This window comes from Amborella trichopoda, chromosome 8 (assembly GCF_054954075.1).
Source record: "Amborella trichopoda isolate Santa Cruz 75 chromosome 8, AtrichopodaSantaCruz75HAP2 v2.0, whole genome shotgun sequence".
Classification (NCBI taxonomy): domain Eukaryota; kingdom Viridiplantae; phylum Streptophyta; class Magnoliopsida; order Amborellales; family Amborellaceae; genus Amborella; species Amborella trichopoda.
In genome coordinates this window covers 41,973,048-41,995,109 of record NC_142343.1, presented here as the reverse complement: position 1 = coordinate 41,995,109, position 22,062 = coordinate 41,973,048, and the positions used below count along the sequence as shown (strand labels likewise).

Sequence of the window (22,062 nt, the reverse complement as noted above, 5' to 3'; positions counted from 1 at the left end):
CATGCAATGGTCAAGATTTGGTCCTTAATGAAATCAATGGCTCAGATGTGTAAGGCGCATCAAGCTATCGCTGTCTTTCAATCCAATCTCTCCCTCTCTCCCCCCCTCTCTGATTTGCCCTCTATGAAGCCAACGGTCCAGACGTGTAAGGCTCATTGACTTATCATTATCCTTCAATTTAACCTCTCTCTCTCCCTCACACAAACACCTAGGACATGCTAAACGAAATGGGGTTACATTTTCTCATGAGCCACTCCGCACATTATCTAAAGCCGATGCCTTGTCATCTCTTGCCCATTCTACAAGGATTGGCCTGCACCCTTTTGAGGCTGACCAAGAGTGTGTTTCAATGAACCACCGAGCTATTTCAAATATTTTGTCCATACCAAGGTTTTAAAAATCGGATAACAGGAAATGAAACCGGCTGTTTCTAATCGGGAATCAATGGGGAATGGGGCAGCTCCAGTTCTGCCTAAATATCAAGAGCTGGCTGGTTCCTCTGCTCTCCGACATAACGGTTCAGCTAGAGAATGGACTATTTTTTTTTTCAATTTTTTTTGTTCCCTATTTTTTTTAATATTTTATTCTCTAGTTTACTAGTCTAGATCACCAATTTGGACCAGTGATCCTCCCATCTTGATTGGCCACCGAACTGCGTTTTCAATTTTTGGTCCATACTAGTAGGTCATCATCATCGTCAAAGCATTTTTTCAACTAATTGGGGTGGGCTACATGAATCATGGACCGCCATTTTTATCTATCAAGGATCATACCCTTAGTGAAGCCATAAACCCCCATATTTTATTGCAGTACTTCCTATTATGTTATTTAAGGACTACGTCTTGCCCTTTTTTAATGCCCTGGCTAATATTTACTTATTTTTCACTATGCTTGAGTTCCGGTACAACATGCCCTTTTGGGAAATATAGCATAGGTTCAAGATTCATGATATGTTCCGGTAAAATTTTACGTTGGCAGCCTACTGAACACAACCCAACCATTTTAACTGGGTATGGGACATATTAAAAAACGTTTAAGGCCATCATCCTCCTTAGACCAAAACTATTATGTACCGGTATTTTCAAAACCAAAATGGTGGGTCACACCAGCCACCCATTAGTTTCGAGCTAGCCTGAGTGGACTTGTAAATGTTTCTTTTTTGGATCAGATTTCTTATAGAAAAGCGAAAAAACAAAAAAAGATTTGCTAAGAATTAGTGGGAACTGGGGCAAGGGGGATCTTAGACGAGTAGCGGCATTCCACTGGTTCCCAGCTGGCTTAGTGACTTTTATGAACTGTTGGGCGCCAACTAATATTTACTAAGGGAAGTAAATTCCAAGTATTATGGGAAAAACCATGGCATTTGAATCGTATCATGTTAGAGATGGTGACAGGCAAAATCAGTACCACAAATAGGATTAGGGTTGGTGAAACCACGCATCGGTGTGGACATTCTCCACATGTTGACAAAACTCCCCGTCTTTTCTCCATACATCTCAGCTGAAAATGTTGAAATTGGTTGGATATTACGGCCTAAGAAACTATTTCCGGGAAATTATTTCGTGGAGGTGCACAAGGAAAAGAAAAAAATAAATCAACCAAAGCAAGCAAACAATTACCCAAAAACAAGATAATTTTGTACCGACACCCAAAAAAAATATTAAAATATAAAATGAGTCAAATTTAGGTTAAAATTACATAGAAGTGTGGTTAACCATAAGGTTGTTATTTTTTCAAAATTAACCCTAAGTATCCTCAAATGGCTTTTTTTTTTTTTTTTTTTGAGTTTTTTGGATAGTAAGGTTGTGCCCTACTATTTGGGGCAGTGCCCAATTGGTCTAATGTTAGAATCATTGGACTGCAAAGATTGATTTTGTTAAGCATTTAGAAGCGGTCCAAGCTACCCATTCTCGGACCTCCTTCTCTCGTGCCCTTTAGGGCGGTATGAGGTTGGCATCCTCGAACTGCATTAGCTCATTTGTGTACTAAGAAATAAGGTTGTCCGAAGATGCCAAACTCATACTATCTTCTGGACTGGACACTGCCCCTCCCACTAGGGCATAGAGCTGGCAACAGGCAGGGCCCAAAAAGGACCAAAACTGTTCATGCCCATACCCGAACCAGAAATGTACCAGTGAATCCCTTCCCTGCCCTACCCTGCCCCAGCCTGTTAAGACTCTATTGGGTTGGACCCGGGCCGGCCCATTAACAAGCCTATTTTTTATTTCTTTTCCTCGATATATTTTTTTCTCACCGAGGAAAAAAAAAAAAAAGGCTTCTTATTTGTGCATAAAAAGCCAAAGGTTAGACAAAGCAAGAGTGCTGGTTCGACTCCTGAGAGCAGCCACTTTATGCATAAAAAGTTAGAGGTTATGATCGTTTCCAACTCACTCCTCCCAAAAACCTGTGTATGCAGGACCAGCACTAGGTTACTGCCCTAAGTTTTTTTTCTCTCTTTAAACTTTTCGTGATAATAAGATATATATATATATATATATATATATATATATATATATATTTTAGAGAAAAAGAGAGATTGAGTTCTAGAGAGAGAGAATGGGTTTTAGAGAAAGAAAGAGAGATTTGGGTTTTTGGAGAGGAGGAGAAATTGAGTTTGTAGAGAGTGAGCATGATTTTTAGAGAAAGAGATTGGGTTTCTAGAGAGAGTAGATTTTTAGAGATAGCAAGATGGGTGTTTAGAGAGATTGGATTTTGAGAGAGAATGTGTTTTTAGAGAGAGAAAGAGATTGGGTTTCTAGAGAGAGAATGAGTTTTTAGAGAGAGAAAGAGAGATTGGGTTTGTAGAGAGAGAGTAGGTTTTTAGATTGAGAAAGGGAGATTGAGCTTCTAAGAGAGAATGAGTTTTAGAGAGAGAGATTGGGTTTCTAGATAAGGTGAGATTGAGTTTCTAAAGAGAGAATAGGTTTTTAGAGAGATAAAGAGAGATTGGGTTTTTAGATAGAGAGAATTGCTTTTTAGAGTGAAAAAGACGGATTGGATTTTTAGAGAGAGAATGAATTTCTAGAGAGAAAAAATAGATTGGATTTCTGAAGAGAAATAATGGATTTTACGTTCTCTAAAAATTATTTTTTTAGCATCTATTTCCTTTTATTTTTTTTGGCTTATGGCAAAAAAGAAAAGTTTAAAGAGTGAAGATTTATTTTAAACAAAAAAAATTGGCTATTGCAAAAAAGAAAAGTTCGAAGAGTGAAGCTTTATTAAAAAATAAAAAAGGTCCAGGCCGGGGCTCAATATGTTTCGGGCTCTCCTGGCCAATCCGGCTTGTTTGGCACATTTTCTGGCTTTTCTGGGCCAATTTGACCCGGCCCATCAAAAATCACTCCGACTTGCCCAACCAGAAGCCCAACCCCAAATCAGGCCCAATACCAGCCCAAAATCAAGCTAAGCGTGGAGGCTCGCAGCTGGTTTGGACCATTAACAGCACTACTACGACACTGCCCTACTAACAAAATAGCAAAAACAACAAAAAAAAAAAAAAAAAGCGGTCAAAAGATAATATCTTCAAACCGAAAAGTAATTTTGAAAAAAAAAAAAAAATGACTTGACCTATCACTTTATATATTTTTTTTTCTCTCTGTACATAAATTACTTAAATAAATAAAAATATATAAAATACTTGACTCTAATAGTCTCTCCCCCTTACACTTGTCCATTACTCTCCGCCGCCTTCGATCATATCATGAATATGAATTCATATGCTAGTTAGCGGAGTGCAATCTCTCTTTGCTCGTATTTGGTCAAGCTTCTTTTGTTGAATGGAGAGCGGTAATCGACAACAGAGAAAGATCGACAACAGAGAAAGCGCGATGAATTTGCGAATATAACAGAGTAGATGATACGAGTGTCGGAGAAAGGGGTATAGGACGAAAGAGGTGAAACAAGTCCGATCCACAATCCATAAATTTGACTGAAGAGTCCAAGCCATATTTATTCAATGGTTCAAAAGGCGTGTGGAACAGTCATTGATGTGGCCCCAAACGTTCCACAATTTTTTTTAGAAAATTTATCTTAAAAAAAGGTTTGGAGGATGATCTTGAAACCTGAAATACGTTTATGGGTTTAGGGTATGTTTGACAAAACAAAATTTGAATATTAAAAAAAATTGAATATTAAAAAAATTGAATAAAAACAAAATGAATTATACATGGAAAAATTTTATATAAGGGTAAGGTCCTAAACAATTAAATTAAGACGCACGTTAAAAATTCATAAGAAGATGTTGTTTTGATGTTGATCTTCAATTCGATCATTTCAACCTCAAGATTTATGAACATGAGAAAACTAGATTCCAAGTCTTAGGAAATAGTGCATCTTATAATGTGTTATCTACACCGTCAATTTTAATGTTTTTCAGGTGTTCATAGATGCTCGATTTACACCATTTTTTAATATTTGAATTTTATAATTAGATATGCAAATAAATTTTTGGGTTGTCTTAAATATTTCCGATACTAAAACAACATATTTTGGCATTATTTGAACATACGCTTGACTTTGATTGTTTAGAGCCTAAGCCTGATACAAACCATACCCATTATATAGTGTACCGATATATATTTTTTGTACATTTTGATCGATCTTTTATAGAAAAAAATAGGGTGCAAGCGATATACATCACACAACTCCCTCTCTCTCTCTAAAGATTAGTCACATCTTTATTTATCTCATGTAAAGATTTCCTTGGCATTTCTACAAAAAACCCCAAGAGTTTCAAGTTTCTTTCCAACCCAATCACACTTTGTCATTATTTTCTTGACCGGCCTACATTTTTTTATGTCCAAAGTTCGTGCAGATTGACTTTTAAGATTTGGTCTCGCTTCTAGTGCAGCGATTAGCATGGATAGTTTAGATAATCACCCCATAAATCGACATGGTTTAACTTGGATGAGAAAAGGTTAGGTCATTATTTCAAGAGAACGGGATTCTGTTACTTTCATGCGTATAAACATCAGGCATGGTCACTTTTCTTATGCCAAATCGTTTTTCCTTTTTTTTTTTTAATTTTGGTCGTAGTTTGTGCTTTTGACTTCTACTTTCCTCGTGGCCAATGTTTAGTTTCTTTTTGTGTTAGAAGTGTACTATGAGTAATGCTTTGAGTGATTTACGTATGGACTCTAAAATTGGTAAAATACAAAATGCTTCGCTTATATGCGGAAATTATAAAGAAAGTAAGTAAACCCATATTTTTTTTCCCTAAATTTGCCTTTTAGTCAACACAAAATTTGATTTTTTTTTTAATTTTAAATTTTTTTTAGTTTTTTTCATTAGTAGAATAATGCCCTAAGCTTTAAGGAGCTGCCCTAACAAAACAACTAAAATAAATAAAATAAAATTCGGGTGAGGGAGGGTCCTATAGGATCATTACTCTTATTATTATTGGGACAAAGGTTGGTTCATAAGGGAAGTACTTGGACTCCACCATCTGAAGGAGTTCTAAGCTAAAGTTTGATGTGGATAGGAACCAACAAATCACTAAGTTCTCATTTTCAGGGCAAGTGGGTATGCAACAACTAATGAAGAAAAATGAAAGTTATACTATATATGGATTGAATTAATGGGAGAGGGGTACTCAAATATCATTGTAGAAGGAGATATCACTAAATGTAATAAGGGGGCTCAAGGGGGAACAAAGGATTCTACTCAAAATTGCCTCAACTGCTCCAAGGCTGGACGGGCCGGCCCGGGATCTGCGAGTTGTCAAGCCTAGTCTTCAGTTAAGTGACAAATTTCTTTTCAAATCCAAAATATTAATTTGATCAAAATGAGTGACATATTATTAACGGAAAACTTGTTTTTATCATGAAAGCAAAGGGCAACCCTAAATACTTAAATTTCGATTTAATGCGATATTTCCGGAGTTATCCGCGTTAGAACTTATCCTGATAAAATCAAGATAAAATGAAATTTCAAAGATAATTGTCACTTAGGCTTAGCAAGCATTGAAATGATATTAAATGACTCACACTCGACTAAAAGTAAATGATTCTCATTTCTCACATGTTTTCCTATAGGGATAGGAGCCAGTGTCTCTGGCTTCTCCCTCTACTATAATGCTCTCCAATAAATCCACCAACTATAAAGTAAACAGTCCCAAACTATCATTACATCAAGAGAAAAAGATCTCCTGGGTTTGGAGTTCGGGTCCATGTTTCTATTTCATTTTACCGAATTGGGTATTTATGTATGGAAAAAGTAATGATCTTATGAGACCCTCACACACTCATGTGTATAGGATCCCAAAAGGTTCACCATTGAATTTGTTACAAATCTTTAAAAAAGTTATCACATGCGTGCAAGATTTGACTTTTCTAGAGATCTGTACCAAATTTAATGGTGATCATTTGGAGTCCTACACATATGGGTGTGGAAAGGTCTCACAAGGTCATTTCCCATATGGAAAATGTTTATATAAGAGCAAGGCACTAACCAACCAAACTAAAGCGCACATCAAAAATTTATTAGAAAAGGCTGTTTCTATGCCAAGAAACTCTAAAATTCGATCATCTTGACCTTAATATGTATGGACATGAGAAAAATATCTTGAAAATAGTGTATATTGCAATATATTATCGAGGTCATCAATTTTAAAATTTTCAAGTGTTCATAGGTATGCTCGATCCACACTATTTTTAAATTTTAAATTCTATAATTAGAGATGAAAATAAATTTTAAGGCCATCATAAATATTTATGATACTGAAACAACATATTTCGGCAATATTTGAAGGTGCATACTACTTCAATTGTTTAGGGCCTTGGTCTTATACAAACTGCACCCTTTGTATGTTACTCCTACAGTTTTTTTTTGGGACTAGGGCCCCATACCCTTTTAATGCATCTATCTGATAATTCATAGGCCATCAATTTTTAAAATTTTCAAGTGTTCATAGGTGTGATCGATCCATATTATTTTTAAATTTTAAATTCTATAATTAGAGATGAAAATAAATTTTAAGGCCATCATAAATATTTATGATACTGAAACAACATATTTCGGCAATATTTGAAGGTGCGTACTACTTCAATTGTTTAGGGCCTTGGTCTTATACAAACTACACCTTTTGTATGTTACTCCTACAGTTTTCTTTTGGGACTAGGGGCCCATACCCTTTTAATGCATCTATCTGATAATTCACTGTGACATGGTTTTCCTCTTGGACTAAAGGTCAGGTCCCCTATTTAATGTTTCTCTCTCTTAATTTTACTAAGTTCCACAATGTTAGGTGCTTCATTTGATTAAAAAGATGACAAACTATTGTCTTCTTTCATCTTTGATGGCCCTCACTTTCCATGTTTGAGCGGATTACGAACCTATGAAAGGATTGACACTTCAACTAAAATTACTTGTATTGACCAAGCCGTGCAAATGATCAATAACTGGCATTTTTATTACGCAACCACCATATATATATATATATATATATATATATATATATATATATATATATATATATATATATATATATATATATATATATATATATATATATATATATATATATATATATATATATATATATATATATATAGATGTGTGTGAGAGAGAGATACTTCATATATTTCTTCGTTTATTGTAACTTATAAAGGATGGGACAAATTCATAGGTATTGATTGGTTTCTTTCGAGTATATCCATTCTTACATAAGTTATATTGGACCGGCTGCCCGTTTCATTTTTTCCAGCAATTTCTCCTTAACAAAGAGTTAAAGACTAAGTTCTTCTTTTACATATAATTTATCCAGGGCGTGTGTTATGCTCCTGCGGGAACACATTGTTTGATTCCCTTGGGTGGAAAAAGCGAAGAGTTTTTGGATTTGGATTGTAAAAAAGAAATTGGATTTGAAATTGTGGTATTCATTTAATAATCAAACTATAGCAATTAAATAAAAAAGTACTTTGGGTTTGAGTTTTTTATCACTTAAGCCTTGGATGCCCAAATATTGGTTAGCGAATGAGGATTTTGCAAGGCCACATCCTAGACTCAATTCCTGCCAACAGTAGGGGCACTCTCTCTATTGAGGATTTCGCAAGGCTACATCCTAGGCTCATTTCCTACCAATAGTAAGGGCACTCTCCCTACTGACTTACCCAAAAAAAAAGTTTAACTGTTCAAAAATTTAGCTTTTTAAGTTTAATTTTAGAATGCTATACTTTCAAGTTCAAGCTCACAAACATGTGCTTGAATTTTCTTTTTTTTCCCTTTATTTTTTTTTTTAGAGGTTGGTCCAAAAAGTTACAATCTCAAATTTTGAGGTCCTAGATTAGTTGGGTTTTGCTTGAGGGAGCAAATAGATAATATACTTCTGCAAGAGCGGGAAACCATTTCATAAATTTATTTCAGTTCTCAATTTACTCGATGTCTTTTACACAGTTTTACAATAAAATGCTTATTGTCCAACAATTAGTGATACTCTAATCGATGTAGTTAAACAAATATCACTCACTTTCAAATGGATAATAAGGTTAACCCTTGAAAAAACAATGATGATAAAGACATATTTGGCAAGGAATGGAGTGGCGCAAGGGTAAGCCAAGCCGAAAGGGCAAGTGCAGGCCGTCCCCAAAACAGAGGAGACGCCCTCAAAAGTTAGAGAGAGAGAACTCAAGTTAGGTAGAGAAAGATAACTAAAGTTAGGGAGAGAGAGCGAATAGTGAGGCCGGTACGTGTGGGCCACACCTGCCAATCGTTCCACTACTTGATTCCTACCCCTGGTTTCGTGCCGCTCTATATACTTCACTACTCTCACTCTCTTTGCTGCCCCAACTCGCCTCTTCTTCCAACTTAGAGCGAGAGACCTCTTCTTCCACCTTCTAGAGAGAGAGAGAATATTCATAAGAAGCCTTTCTTCCACCTTAACCTTATAGACCAGAAGAGAGAAGCGTGACACAGCTGCACTTTCAACTTAGAGAGAGAAAGATGGAAACTACCAAAGGATACACACAAGATGGCACAGTCGACCTCCGAGGCCGTCCAGTCGTCGCGTCGAAGACCGGAAGATGGCGAGCCTGCGCTTTTCTAGTAGGTCTGGCATGGCTAAAAAAACCACCCATAAATTTTTTCTTGAATTAGGTCTATTGAACTCAATGAGCTCATAATAAAACCATCGTTATTTTGCAAATTGGGTCTTCAAAAACCAAGGTCGGACTCACTGAGGTCCCTATTCTGAGTCGTATGTACACACTCGTCCGGGTCTGTTCGGACATATTTGTACAAGTATTACAGTGGCTGAATACGGCTGGTTCTTGCTTAGACTCTGTAACCCAGCCGATTTTACGGCTGAAGTTTTAGAATACCGTTCACAACGTTGTTAAATTAAAAATTTCCCTATATTCTAGTCTTATTTTGTGATTCTCCTCATTTCCAATATTCCTTTTGCAATTTACTGTATAATTTTTTTTTTTTGGTAGGTTACGAATCATTTGAGAGGATGGCCTTTTATGGAATTGCTTCCAATTTGGTGGTTTATTTGACAACCCAACTTCACGAGAACACCATAACTTCGGTTCGAAACGTTAACAACTGGTCCGGTTCGGTGTGGATGACACCGATTCTTGGAGCTTACATCGCCGACTCTTTTTTGGGTCGTTATTGGACCTTCACAATTTCCTCTCTAATTTACGTCATGGTAATTCTTTTGCGTTTTTTTCTTAAGGCATAAAGTGGGAGATTTAAGTACATGTTCTCTGTGTGTATTTTTTCAACAATTTTTTGGTGTGCCAGTCTTTTGAGTGTTTATTTAGCTGTTGGTCTTTTGAGAGTTTATTTAGTAGTTGAGCTTAGATTGTTTTCCATATCTTTATTTATTTGGTCAAATTTGGGTTGATCTCTTTGTGTTTGTTTATTCATGTTCAGCTTGTGTTGATTTGTATGTATTTATTTACTACTTTGGTTAACTTCAAAAAGGGGCTTTTTTCTCTTAAATTACAAAACTACCCTCATAAAGTAACTGACCATGAAATTTGGGAAATTATGGTGGTTGATGGTACAATAAAATAAAATAAAATAAAAAATTCTATAATAATTAATGCCATTTTGCAAGTCTAATATTTGGGTGAGAGGACACCACAATATTAAAAGTTGGGAATGTAATATTCATTTTTATTATTCCAAAGATGAGGGGTAATGGAGACATGTTAATTAAAAAGTACATATACTTTCCTAGTTTTCAACCATACTACGATACTTTTTTTAAGTTATTAAACTTTGTTTTGTATTTTACTTTTCCTATTTGGGTGTGGTTTGCATAAGGTTTAACCTTAAACAATCCAATTAAGGTGCACCTCTAAATTTTATCATAAATGCAATTTTGATATAAACAATACTTAGGATGACATGATAAACTATTTTTATCTCTAATTATAAAAATTTTACACCAAAAAAAAATTCACATGAATTAGATCTATAAACACATGAAAATGGATGGTCTAGATAATATATTACAAGATATACTATTTCGTATACTCGAAATCTTTTTTTCTTTTTATATTCATACATTTCAATGTCTCGATGATCAATTAGAGGGTTTTTCAACATCGAAACAACTTTTTATGATAAGTTTTTGAGGTGCACTTTTAATTATACATTTTAAAATTACAACCTTATATAAATGTTTTCCTTCCTATTTAGTAGGTACTAAATGAACATAATTCTAGACATCAGTTTTGCTTGTACCATGCCCTGAACACTGAACAAAGTCGTGGACCCCTTTGGTCGTCGTTTAAAGCTAGGCCCCATGCCCTAGAAAATGAACCGAGAGGTTGGACCACATTTCAAGATACAAGTGGATGCAATCACTTCTGAAAAATGTGCCCCATGTGTCTAAATTATTTGTATCATTTCCCCCCCCCCGTTTCTTGCTTTTTAATGCTTAATTATGCCATTTTTGCACAATTGCCCTAATAACTGTGGTGATTGTTAATTTTTAGGGAATGGTGTTCTTGACTCTGGCTGTCTCTCTAAGATCCCTAAAGCCATCATGTGTCCAAGGAGTATGCAACAAAGCCTCACCCCTACAAGTCTCCTTCTTCTACTCTGCCCTTTACATTATAGCCATTGGGGCGGGGGGCACTAAGCCCAATATCTCAACTTTTGGGGCTGACCAATTTGATGATTTTGACCCTCATGAAAAGAAGCTCAAGGTCTCATTCTTCAATTGGTGGATGTTTAGTGCATTTACAGGCGCATTATTTGCAAACTTAGGGTTAGTTTATATCCAAGATAACTTAGGTTGGGCACTAGGGTATGGGATCCCCACAATTGGCTTGTTGTGCTCCTTGTTCCTATTCTATGTAGGTACACCAAATTATAGGCACAAACCTAGGAAAACCAATAATCCAACAAGAAATATTTTTAGGGTTATCGCTAGGGCCATTGCAAATCGACGGTTGGAATTGCCCCAAGAGGTGAACAAGCTTCATGAGCTCGAGCCACAAGATTACATGATTGCTGGGCGAAGGCAGCTTTGCTACACTGACCGTTTCAGGTTCTCTCTCTCTCTCTCTCTCTCTCTCTCTCTCTCTCTAGCTTTGCTACACTGACCGTTTCAGGTTTTCTCTCTCTCTCTCTCTCTCTCTCTCTCTCTCTCATATACATAAATGCACACATATTCATGGTGGTCCTGAAACCAAACAGTCTGGCAAACTCTCCCTTCCCACCTCTTTCTCTCTCGAAAGCACTAACTAGCACAATTATTTGTGTGCCCAAGACATGAGCTTCTTAAAGGCTTACATCTCTCTATGAGACACAAAGTATTTACATGTGCATGTATATACTTAGGGTTCAAGTTAATAAGGTACTTTGGCATTTGAGAACGGTTATTTATGCCATCAGGTTTTGGAAAATTTATAGGGAAAAGTTGATATAAAGCCGAGGTTCTAAACAATCAAATTAGAACTCACCTCAAAAATTTAAAGAAGAGGTTGTTTTGATGCCCAAATATCTTCAAATTGATCATCTCGACATCAAGATGCATGGACATGAGAAAAAAATAGATTTTAAGTTTTGGAAATAGTGTATTTTGTAACACAGTTTTGGACTGTCAATTTTCAAGATATTCAAGGTTTCATAGATCTATCGATCTACACTATTTTTGAAGCTTTAAACTTTATAAATAAAAGATGAAAAAATATTTTAAGCCTATCACAAAGATTTTCAGTATTAAAACCACATTTCTCGACATTAGTTGAAGGTAGACTCTAATTTGATTGTTTAGAGCCTAGGCTCTATACAAACCACACCCAAATTTATATGCCCCAACTCTAAGCCGTTGGATTGTATGGACGGCGGGGATGACTTCGATCATAATTCCACATTATTTTGTTTTTACCTTTTTACAATTATCTTGATATGAGATTTGAGGTGCGTCACTTCCCATAGTGGTGCATCTTTGAAAAATAAAAATAACATAATTTAAATAAAATAAAAGAACTAAAATACCTTGCAAGTTGTATAGGCACTGTGGTCATTTCATTTTGTCAACATATTTATTACTTTTTTAGGTTCACTCCTTTGAAAGGAAAGCATCATGCCCCAAATTTCATTTACAAATGATTTGTAAAGCTAATTAAAAATAAAATACTGTTAAACATCTCATCAAGATCATCATGACATTATGACTATAGTTGTTCAAAGAGGACAACGTGTATACTCCTGTTCCTGGTGTCCAAAAAGTTTGACTTTTCACACTTCCCCTTCATCCATTGACTACAGCTACAGCAGTATAGGTGTGATGCACTACACATACGCAGCTCTTTTACATGCTGTATGAGATGACGCTTGCATTCTCTTTTAAGCAGTGTTTTAAAAAACGCCGAGTCGCCCGGTTCGACTCGAAAATCGTAAGAGTGGATCGTATCGGTTAAAAATCGAAAATCGTCCGGTTTTAGAGAGAATCGGACGATTCTGTACAGTGACTCGTCGATTTACTGTATGGAATCGACGAGTCCGAACAGTGAATCAGCGAGTCTCGTAAGGATTTTTTTTTTTTTTTTTTTTTTTTTTTTTTTTTTTTTTTTTTTTTTTTTTTTTTTTTTTTTTTTTTTTTTTTTGTAATCCATGATAGATTTTTTTGTAATAATTGATCGATTTTTTTGTAATCCATGATCGAATTTTTTTTGTTTTTTTGTAATCCATGATTGAATTTTTTGTTTTTTTGTAACCCATAATAGAATTTTTTTTAATCCATGATCGAAATGTTTGTTTTCTTTTCTTGTAATCCATGATCGATTTTTTTGTTTTTTTTTTTTTTTTGTAACCCATGATAGAATTTTTTGTAATCCATGATCGAATGTTTTGTAATACATGATCGAAATGTTTGTTTTTTTTTTGTAATCCATGATCGAAATGTTTGTTTTTTGTTTTGTAATCCATGATTGAATTTTTTGTTTTTTGCTTTTTTTGTAACCCATGATAGAGTTTTTTGTAATCCATGATTGAATTTTTTGTAATCCATGATCGAACTGTTTTTTCCTTTTTTTGTAATCCACGATTGAATTTTTTGTTTTTTTTTGTTTATTTTTTTTTATAATCCATGATCGAATTTTATGTAATCCATGATCGAATTTTATGTAATCCATGATCGAATTTTATGTAATCCATGATCGAATTTTTTGTAATCCATGATTGAATTTTTTGAAAATTTGTGATTTTTTTTTTTTAATCCATGATCGAATTTTTTTTTGTAATCCATGATAGAATTTTTAGAAAATTTGTGATTTTTTTTTTTTAATCCATGATCGAATTTTTTTTTGTAATCCATGATAGAATTTTTTGAAAATTTGTGATTTTTTTTTAATCCATGATCGATTTTTTTGAAAGTTTGTTATATTTTTTTTTTAATCCATATTATTCAAAGAGAAAATGAAAGAGATGATGATTCTGAGGCCACCCTATCCCAGCCATATTATTCACATATCGAGTCCCAACAGCAACAGTGTAGGGATGAGCACGAAATGCGTTAAATTAAATGCTGAATGGCGGTTCATGTAGGGAAAGAACATATCAATATTCGCATATTCATTCAAAAACATGAAAATTCTTAATGGAGTACCCTCATTTTTTATTGAATTCCTAAAAAGCAATATTTATAATGAATTTTAATAATTTTTTCGGATTTTTTTTAAGCTTTATTCTGACCAATTCACCCGATTCCCGATCCGGATCGTCGATTCGTCGATCCGGATCGATTTTTTGGAAGCCCGATCCGGGTCACCGATCTATTTTTTAAACCATTGCTTTTAAGTGTGATGCACTAAACATAACCAACTCGGCCGGTCCAACTTGGAATCGGCCACCGGCCGGTCAAAACGGAACCGGCACAAGCCAATCCGGTTTTGATAGGTTTTGGTTGTGTAGTCAAATATTTTAAAAAGAATTCAAAAAGTATAAAAAATATTTAAAAAAAAAATTGTTGGTAATGTGTTTTTGAATGTTTTTTTATCATTTTGCAAAGGATTGGAAGGTGTTTTGGCCGTGAATACTTGTTTTTTTTTTTTCCAGTTTTATTGAAAATATTTTAGAATACCCTAGGCACAAATCTGTTTTTTAAAATCTATTTTTGTTACTACTTTTCGACTTCATTTGGATGTGTTTTGTTTAATTTTGGTTTAAATATATTTTTCATATTGTTTTAAATTTTTTTGTATTTTTTATTTTAAATACTTTTTTAATTGGCTAGGACCTACCTAGTTAGGACGGTAGAACCGACTGGTTTATCGCTTTCTCGGAGCTATAGCCCTTGGCCGGTTCAAGTTTTTGAACAATGGTACCAGGTTTCCATCGTCATCTCTCTCATAAATGTCATTGGTTTTCACCAATTATTTCGATATTGTTCCCGAATAAGTAATAAAAGAGTTTCACAAGTTAAGATTATATTTTTAGTGGGATAGTCCTCCAAGTTCATTACACTTGGCGAATACATTTGTATCTTGATTCTTGAAATATGACTATATATCATCCCAAATATTTTCGTACAAAGACAAGTAAAATAATTTAAGGGTCACAACTTTAATGTGTGATACTTAGTATTTAGGGTTCTTGTACATATTTATTTTCCTAAGTTGGATTTGTTTTAGCTACTTCTAACTAGATTAGGCCATCCTTTTCTAGAAGAGGGATTATCCTACAATTGAAAAACTATTGGCTGTTTTAATTAGTAAAATGTGCCAAAAAAAACTCCAAATGCATAGTTTCCTAGGAATGTATTGTACTTTTGGACATGCATGAAGAAGGCTGGCTTTCTCTTTTTGTTTGTTTTAGAAAACAAGTTTTGAGGCTTCAAGTTGATTTGACTATTTGATGTGTAATTAGGCGGTTGGGGTATATCATTAAGCAGGCCAAAAGTTTAAAAGTTCAAAAGGGAAATTTTTGAATTTTTGACAGATAGATTCATGACTATAAGTGATTGTGACCTCTTTGTTCTAAAGGATAAATAGTCGTGCTAGTATATCACTCGGCCGAATCCGCTTTCTCAGCTTAACCGTTGGGCTAGGTCAAGTACCCTCTAGTCATGTACAACTAGAGGTGTTTAGACAAATTTGAAAAAAAAATGAAAAAGAATTGTAAAAGATCAAGTTATATGTTTTTTCTTACACGATCTACATATATATGCCAAAGATTAGTGAGGTTTCTTTGCCATAATCATATTTTTGTATTTTCGTTTATAGATTTTTTAAAATATCCCAAACTGTAAAATAGGTTTTGTTAATCCACTTTTTCTACTTCTCTTAACCTTGTTTAAAATTTTTAAAGTTTTGTAGGTTCGAATTCAGTTTTAGTACTTTTTTTGTTTATTTATTTTTTTTAATTTTAGGGCATTTTCGTCAATTGTTGGACTTCACAAAGTAACTGGCCTCGGTTAGGGGTAAGTCCCCTGGATACCAAACAATCCCTCTTTTTTATTCGTTAATTTTCATTTTTATTAATTGACAAAATTACTGTACAAGTGCAGTCATTTGCGAAGTTGACCCTTATTCACTGTCACATCTGCCTCTATAGTGGTCTCCCATCACGAGTGCACAAAAAGAATACCTAAATGAAGATCTATCTCACATCTCATCAATTATCTTACTGTAGCCAGAACAGCCTGTTGATTTTTTTTTTCCTTAAAAATTAAAATTGATTCCAGTTCATGTCAAAAGTAGTGATTTGGTCATGTTGAAATGTGCTTAAAAGGTCTTTTTTTTTCTTTCCTTTTCAATTTTTTCTAGTTTAAAACACTTTATGTTTTTTGCTCTAAGCTATTTTCTTCCTCCAGTAGGGAAATCTTTTATTATTTTTTCTTTTTTTCTTTGTAATTTTTTCTAGTTTAAAACACTTTATGCTTTTTGCACTAAACTATTTTCTTCCTCCAATAGGGAATTTTTTTTTTTTTTTTTTCTTTTTGCCTTTTAAAATCTTTCTAGTTTAAAACACTTTATGCTTTTTGCACTAAACTATTTTCGCCCTCCATTAGGGAAATCCTGAAGTTTTCACACACCTTAACTTTACTACTCCCTCATGCTTCATTTCAGGTTCTTGGACAAGGCAGCTATAGCAGAAGGCATCACTGATAACTCAAAGGTCTGTACTGTGACCCATGTTGAGGAAACTAAGCTAGTGGTGGGGATGGTGCTTGTATGGCTGGGGACCATGGTCCCTAGTACCATCTGGGCTCAAATAAACACTCTCTTTGTAAAGCAAGGCACCACTATGGACCGTAGTCTGGGGTCCGGTAACTTTCAAATCCCGGCAGCTTCACTAAGTGGATTCGTGACCCTCTCCATGCTCATCGCCCTCCCTATCTACGACCGCTACCTCGTTCCCTACCTTCGTCGCAAGACCGGAAACCCCCGAGGCATCACTCTCCTACAGAGACTAGGGATTGGGATAGTCTTCCAAATCATAGTCACCATTGTGGCTTATTTCATTGAGGTGAGGAGGTTGGATGTTATCAAGAAAGAAGGGACTAGTGGGGCTAAAGACATAGTCCCCATGACCATATTTTGGCTTCTCCCACAATACATTTTGTTGGGGATTGCTGATGTGTTCAATGCAGTTGGGTTGCTTGAGTTCTTCTATGATCAATCACCAGAGGAAATGCAAAGCTTGGGGACAACCTTCTTCACTAGTGGAATAGGGATTGGGAATTTTTTGAATAGCCTCTTGGTAACTTTGGTGGATAAAGTGAGTAGCAGGGGGGGGAAAAAGAGTTGGATTGGGAACAATTTGAATGATTCACACTTGGACTATTATTATGCCTTTCTCACAGTGTTATCAGCATTAAATTTGGGGATATTTGTGTGGGTGGCAAGAAAGTACAGGTATAAGATGGAGGTGGGCAGCATGGCTGAAGGCAAGGACCCTTGTATCCAAATGGAGGGGAACAGTGTGACTAAGATGGAGGGGATGTTTGTGACCACATCATCCTCAGGGTTGCAAGTATGAGAGCGAGAGAAAGAGAGGATATTAGTGTTTGGCATTTCACCAACTTTGTGTATATCCATTTATAACGTTGGGGTTTATTTCCAAAGCAATGCAAAATTCTAGCCCTTTTCTCTATGATAGGTCAAAAGTCTCTCTTTATATGTTTCTAATGGCATCCCATGATTGTAGTGGGAAGAGATCCCATGATTGTAGTGGGACGAGAGAGAGTTTTTAATGGCATCCCAAGATTGCAGTGGAACTATTGAATTTTTTGAGGCAATGATCTAGATGTTCAAGAGCTCAAGATCTTTTTTTTTATTTGAAAATAACCATCAAGTTATAATTAAATAGATCCTGAAATTTCAAATAAAAAATTCCAAAGTAAACGTTTTGCCCTAGGGAGCACAGTATATGCGCTGGTTTGTTAATGGTCAAGTATGGTCAAAGGGCACACACATCATGAAATGTGCGTGGCGGAGATGAAAATCTTTACTTCTTGAAAATTGGTTCATCTCCCTCGTCCATCTAAGGTACCATACGGTGGATTGTGCATATAGAGAACCTCTTCTATGCAATGGTGCATTTATGATATTATTACTTATGAAAAATATACAAAGAGACGGACCATTTAAGGAAAAAGTTTATATAAGGGTGCAACCTTATCATCTAGGGCTACAGATGCACTTCAAAAATCCATCGGAAAAGATAGTTTTAATGTTGAAAAACCCTTTGATTGATCATCTCGACATCGAGATGTATGAACATGAAAAATAAAAGGATTTTAACTCTAAAAAATACCGCATTTTATAGCATATTTTCTACACCGTCCATTTTCAAGATTTCCATATGTTTATAGATGTACCTGATGTCAACCATTTTTTAAGTTTAAAGTTTTATAATTGACATAAAAATAGATTTTGAGATAATCCTAAGAACATTTTACATTAAAATTAAATAGCATGATAAAATTTAAAGACGCACCTTACCTCTACAACTATGGATGCATCCGTTGCCAACTGCCCCTTTTTAGTAAAAGTAGGTCCCAATAAGTGTATCATTGGTTAGATTTAAAATTTGAAAAAAGATTTCATGAATTTTCTGACACATCCCAAGCCAACCCTATTGGCTAGGAATTTATTTTATTAAAGATAAATACAATCTCAGTCTTATTTTCCATTCAAGATACATTTAAGATTTCAATGTGAAAAATTAGGTACTGTCAGGTAAAACATGAGAGCTATTCTCAGCCACTCTTTCTATAATTATTGCAGTGCGCACTGCTGCGACCGGTGCGTGATCATTTTATCATTACAATGCATATATTGTGCTCCTACAGGAGCGTAGACTGTGCATCTCCTCCTTCGCTCAATGAAGGGAGTTTGAGCGACTTTCTATTTTCTTTAGATATATTTCATAATTTAAGTTATTATTCATATAACTTTTTATTTTTAAAAAATATATGTTTGAGCTGGCTTGACCGGTAGTCAAAGCTATTTGACTAAACAAGATCCCTAACCGGATCTATAGCTGGTTCGATTAGTTTGATTGGAAATACTAAATGAGACCCTATCCGGTTCAGCAGCAGGTCCGATTCGAATTCGAATGATGCCCATAATGACTGCCTGGTACGTTTCCTCCAATTATATATGTCTAAACTGACATTAGTTATTCGCTGCCGACCTTGATCCTCTCCAACATTAGTGTGTCACAAACACAAATAAAACAAAAATAAAATTTCACTCTCCCACTCCACAACCATCCTCATCTCCTACAATTAGTAGTAATCCCTTTCATGATCACTACTTTCCTAACCGTTATCGCCATCTTCTTCCCTCCCTCTTTTTGAGAGCGACACAAGTGCTTCCACCACTAACAAAAAGAAACATGGAAACCGAAAACAAAGTAATTTGGGCTCACCTGCCTGTCCGAATTTGGGCTCCATCTCATTCCATCCATGGGAGGGACCCATGAATTGCTCATGCCTAAGTTGCTTTTGCAAGTTGCACCCAACCTAAGGCCATGAGAACTTCTCCTTAGTCAAAGGGCAGTACCATTGCTTAAGGTGTAGGGCAACCCTCGTGTGTTGGATCTATCACCAGGGCCACGAGAACTCGACAGCTCGAATGAAACCATTTTCGACATGATGGGTTTCGGAGAGATCTTTCCTTTCCACCATTGTTGCGTCGAAACGGAACATGGATGAAGACATTAAGGCGTACTGATTGTGAAGTAAGGGAGAGGAGATCGGGTGGAAACAGTGAGTGGTGGGATGCAGTATGGCTGTTTGCAAATTGGGGTGGTCTTTTTTTATGGGAATTAAGAACTGAGGGGGATGAAATTATCTGATCTGATTTCTAAAAATTAGGGAATTAAGTGTACGAGGGGGCAAAATCGATAAACAACTAAATAGTACTCCACGTTTGGTGCAAACTTTTCCTAGGAGTAAATAAGTTTAAATTACAATTTGTGAGAAAAGGGTTGTGGTATAGTATTATTTGTCCTCAGGAAAATTGGTTTTAAAGAATATAACACGATGCAAGAAACCTAATTGTTATGGGTACGAATAGCATTTTCTTTTTAAAGTTGCAGGTACATAGTCATTCAAGGTAGGGTTTACGTTTTCTTTCCTGATCTTTATTAAGAGGTACATAGTCATTCAAGGTTGGGTGTACGTTTTCTTTCCTGATTTTATTGAGATAAGAAGATGTTTGGTTAGGTTAGTGTGCATTAGAATTGCTCAACATAACTTGGGTTCTTTGGGTGAGAGGGGGCCTCCCCAATAGAGCTGTAATCCAATATCATTGTTCTCTAGTTCCATCTCCATTATACTAAAATTTTGAGCCAAACATTACATAATGTTTGGCAGGTAGTATGCAAAAGGAGTGATGAATTTGATCACACTTAAAATGGCATACAATTAGTCATATGAATGCATTTCAGTTACAAGATTTGTGGCCATGGATTGACTAGGCAGGGCAGGCACCAATCTCCACAACATAATTGAGCTTTGAGAATATGGTGAAAACCTAAAAATGTGGGCTTAAAATGTGATAGTTACTCTAGTTTTCTATAGTGGAGGACTTCCTTGAAAGTGAAATAAAATAAAATAGTAGTGAGCTAATGATGTGCATCTACATAAGGTATGTTTGCTCAGGTCACTATGCCTCAAGTGGCTTGCCAATTGGGACTTTACTTGAAAGAATGCAGCAAAAAAGAAAGCAAAAGTAAAGAAACAACATATGAATTTGTTTATCTAGATTCCGTTACCACGTCCCATTTCAGCCTCTTTATTTATGGAGATAAAAAATTCCTTCACAAATATTTTTGAATTCATTAAAGCCAAAACATATTTTACTACTTCGGGTGTACACTGTCTATTTACTTCCTTGGCTAAAACTTCACCTAGGAATAATTTTAGAACCTCAAATTTCTAAAGATATAACCTCTTTATACATAGATCAACCTCAACAAAAAAAAAAAAAACCAAAAACAAAATCCTAATTGCATCCTTTAACCACTTGAAAAAACTAATATCTCAAGATTGAAAAGAAAACTTCAAATCTGATACAAATCATTTCCCCCAAGTTGGTTCCCGTGTAAAAAAACAATAACACTTCAAGCTAGTGTTTGGTAACCATAACATTTAACGCCTAATGCCGAAATTTTTGGTTAATTGTAAGGGTTCCTAGTTTGTCAACTAGGGAGAAGGGAGCAGGGAGCTCACACTTCTCAATATTGAGATGCTTGGTTTTCCACCTTCCCACCAATGGAGAGGCGAGCTGTGGAATCTCGCTCCTCTCAAGCTTGAACCGAAGCATTATTTTGTAGATCTTTTGCATATATAGTTTTTTATTTTTAAAAACTCATATTTAAATGAAATTTGAACCATTGGTGCACCTCACTGGGGCACATTTGTAAAAATATAAAATAACAATAATTCCATAAAAGTAAAATTTCAAAAAATTACCCCTCAAAGCCTCAAGGATATCTTGGACACTGTAATTTTCTTGAAATATTTTTTTGGTATTTTTCAGAGGTGCTTGAAGGCTAGAAGAACAGGTACGCAAGTTTTAGCTCATTACCATGTATATGAAAAAATAACATTCAAATACTTAGACGTGTTGTCAATTGTCCGATCAAGATGGGAAGCTTGTGATTGCAAAACAACGATTTGGCCAATACAAAATTATCTGTCCGTTTTTTTTTTTTTTTGCCATTAAGAATAAATCAGGATTGTGTACATTTCAACGGGCTTATGTATATAAAATATAAAAAGATTTCAAGTATAATAAAATGACCAAAGTAGCGCTTATGTTTATAGGGGTATTTCGGTTCATTTATTATTTAACGTATTTCTTTATATTTTATACAAATTGAGGACACTATATTTTTAAAACTGGTAAATTCTGTGATATTCTTGAACCCTCAAGACTACACTATCCCAGTAAACCCGCAAGCTATAGACCATCATAGTCTGTGATCTCTATCATGTGATCTAGAATCCTGCAAGACCTTTATTTTAGTAATAAATCAAGTAAAAATAACCAAAAAAAACATATTTTTATTTAATTTTTGGTAGGCAATATCATAAAAATACAACTACTAATTTTGGTAAGAGTTGGGCTTCATTTGACCCCCAAA

General features: G+C 35.1%; 1 protein-coding gene across 3 annotated transcripts; it reads left to right on the top strand.

The window, feature by feature from the left end:
• The first annotated feature begins 8,528 nt into the window (after nucleotides 1–8,528).
• Nucleotides 8,529–17,556, top strand: LOC18424739 (Major facilitator superfamily protein). Of its 3 annotated transcripts, none has more exons than XM_006829313.4 (4): nucleotides 8,529–9,043; nucleotides 9,429–9,646; nucleotides 10,947–11,503; nucleotides 16,530–17,556. In XM_006829313.4, the coding sequence occupies exons 1-4, from the start codon at nucleotides 8,938–8,940 to the stop codon at nucleotides 17,440–17,442; spliced, it is 1,794 nt and encodes a 597-aa protein (XP_006829376.1). In that variant the 5' UTR covers nucleotides 8,529–8,937; the 3' UTR covers nucleotides 17,443–17,556. The 3 variants fall into 3 exon arrangements, with proteins under 3 accessions (XP_006829376.1, XP_088731187.1, XP_088731188.1); XM_088875061.1 differs by having other exon boundaries at nucleotides 8,580–9,043; nucleotides 10,947–11,567; XM_088875062.1 differs by lacking the exons at nucleotides 8,529–9,043; nucleotides 9,429–9,646; nucleotides 10,947–11,503 and adding an exon at nucleotides 11,545–11,567.
• The last annotated feature ends 4,506 nt before the right edge of the window (nucleotides 17,557–22,062 follow it).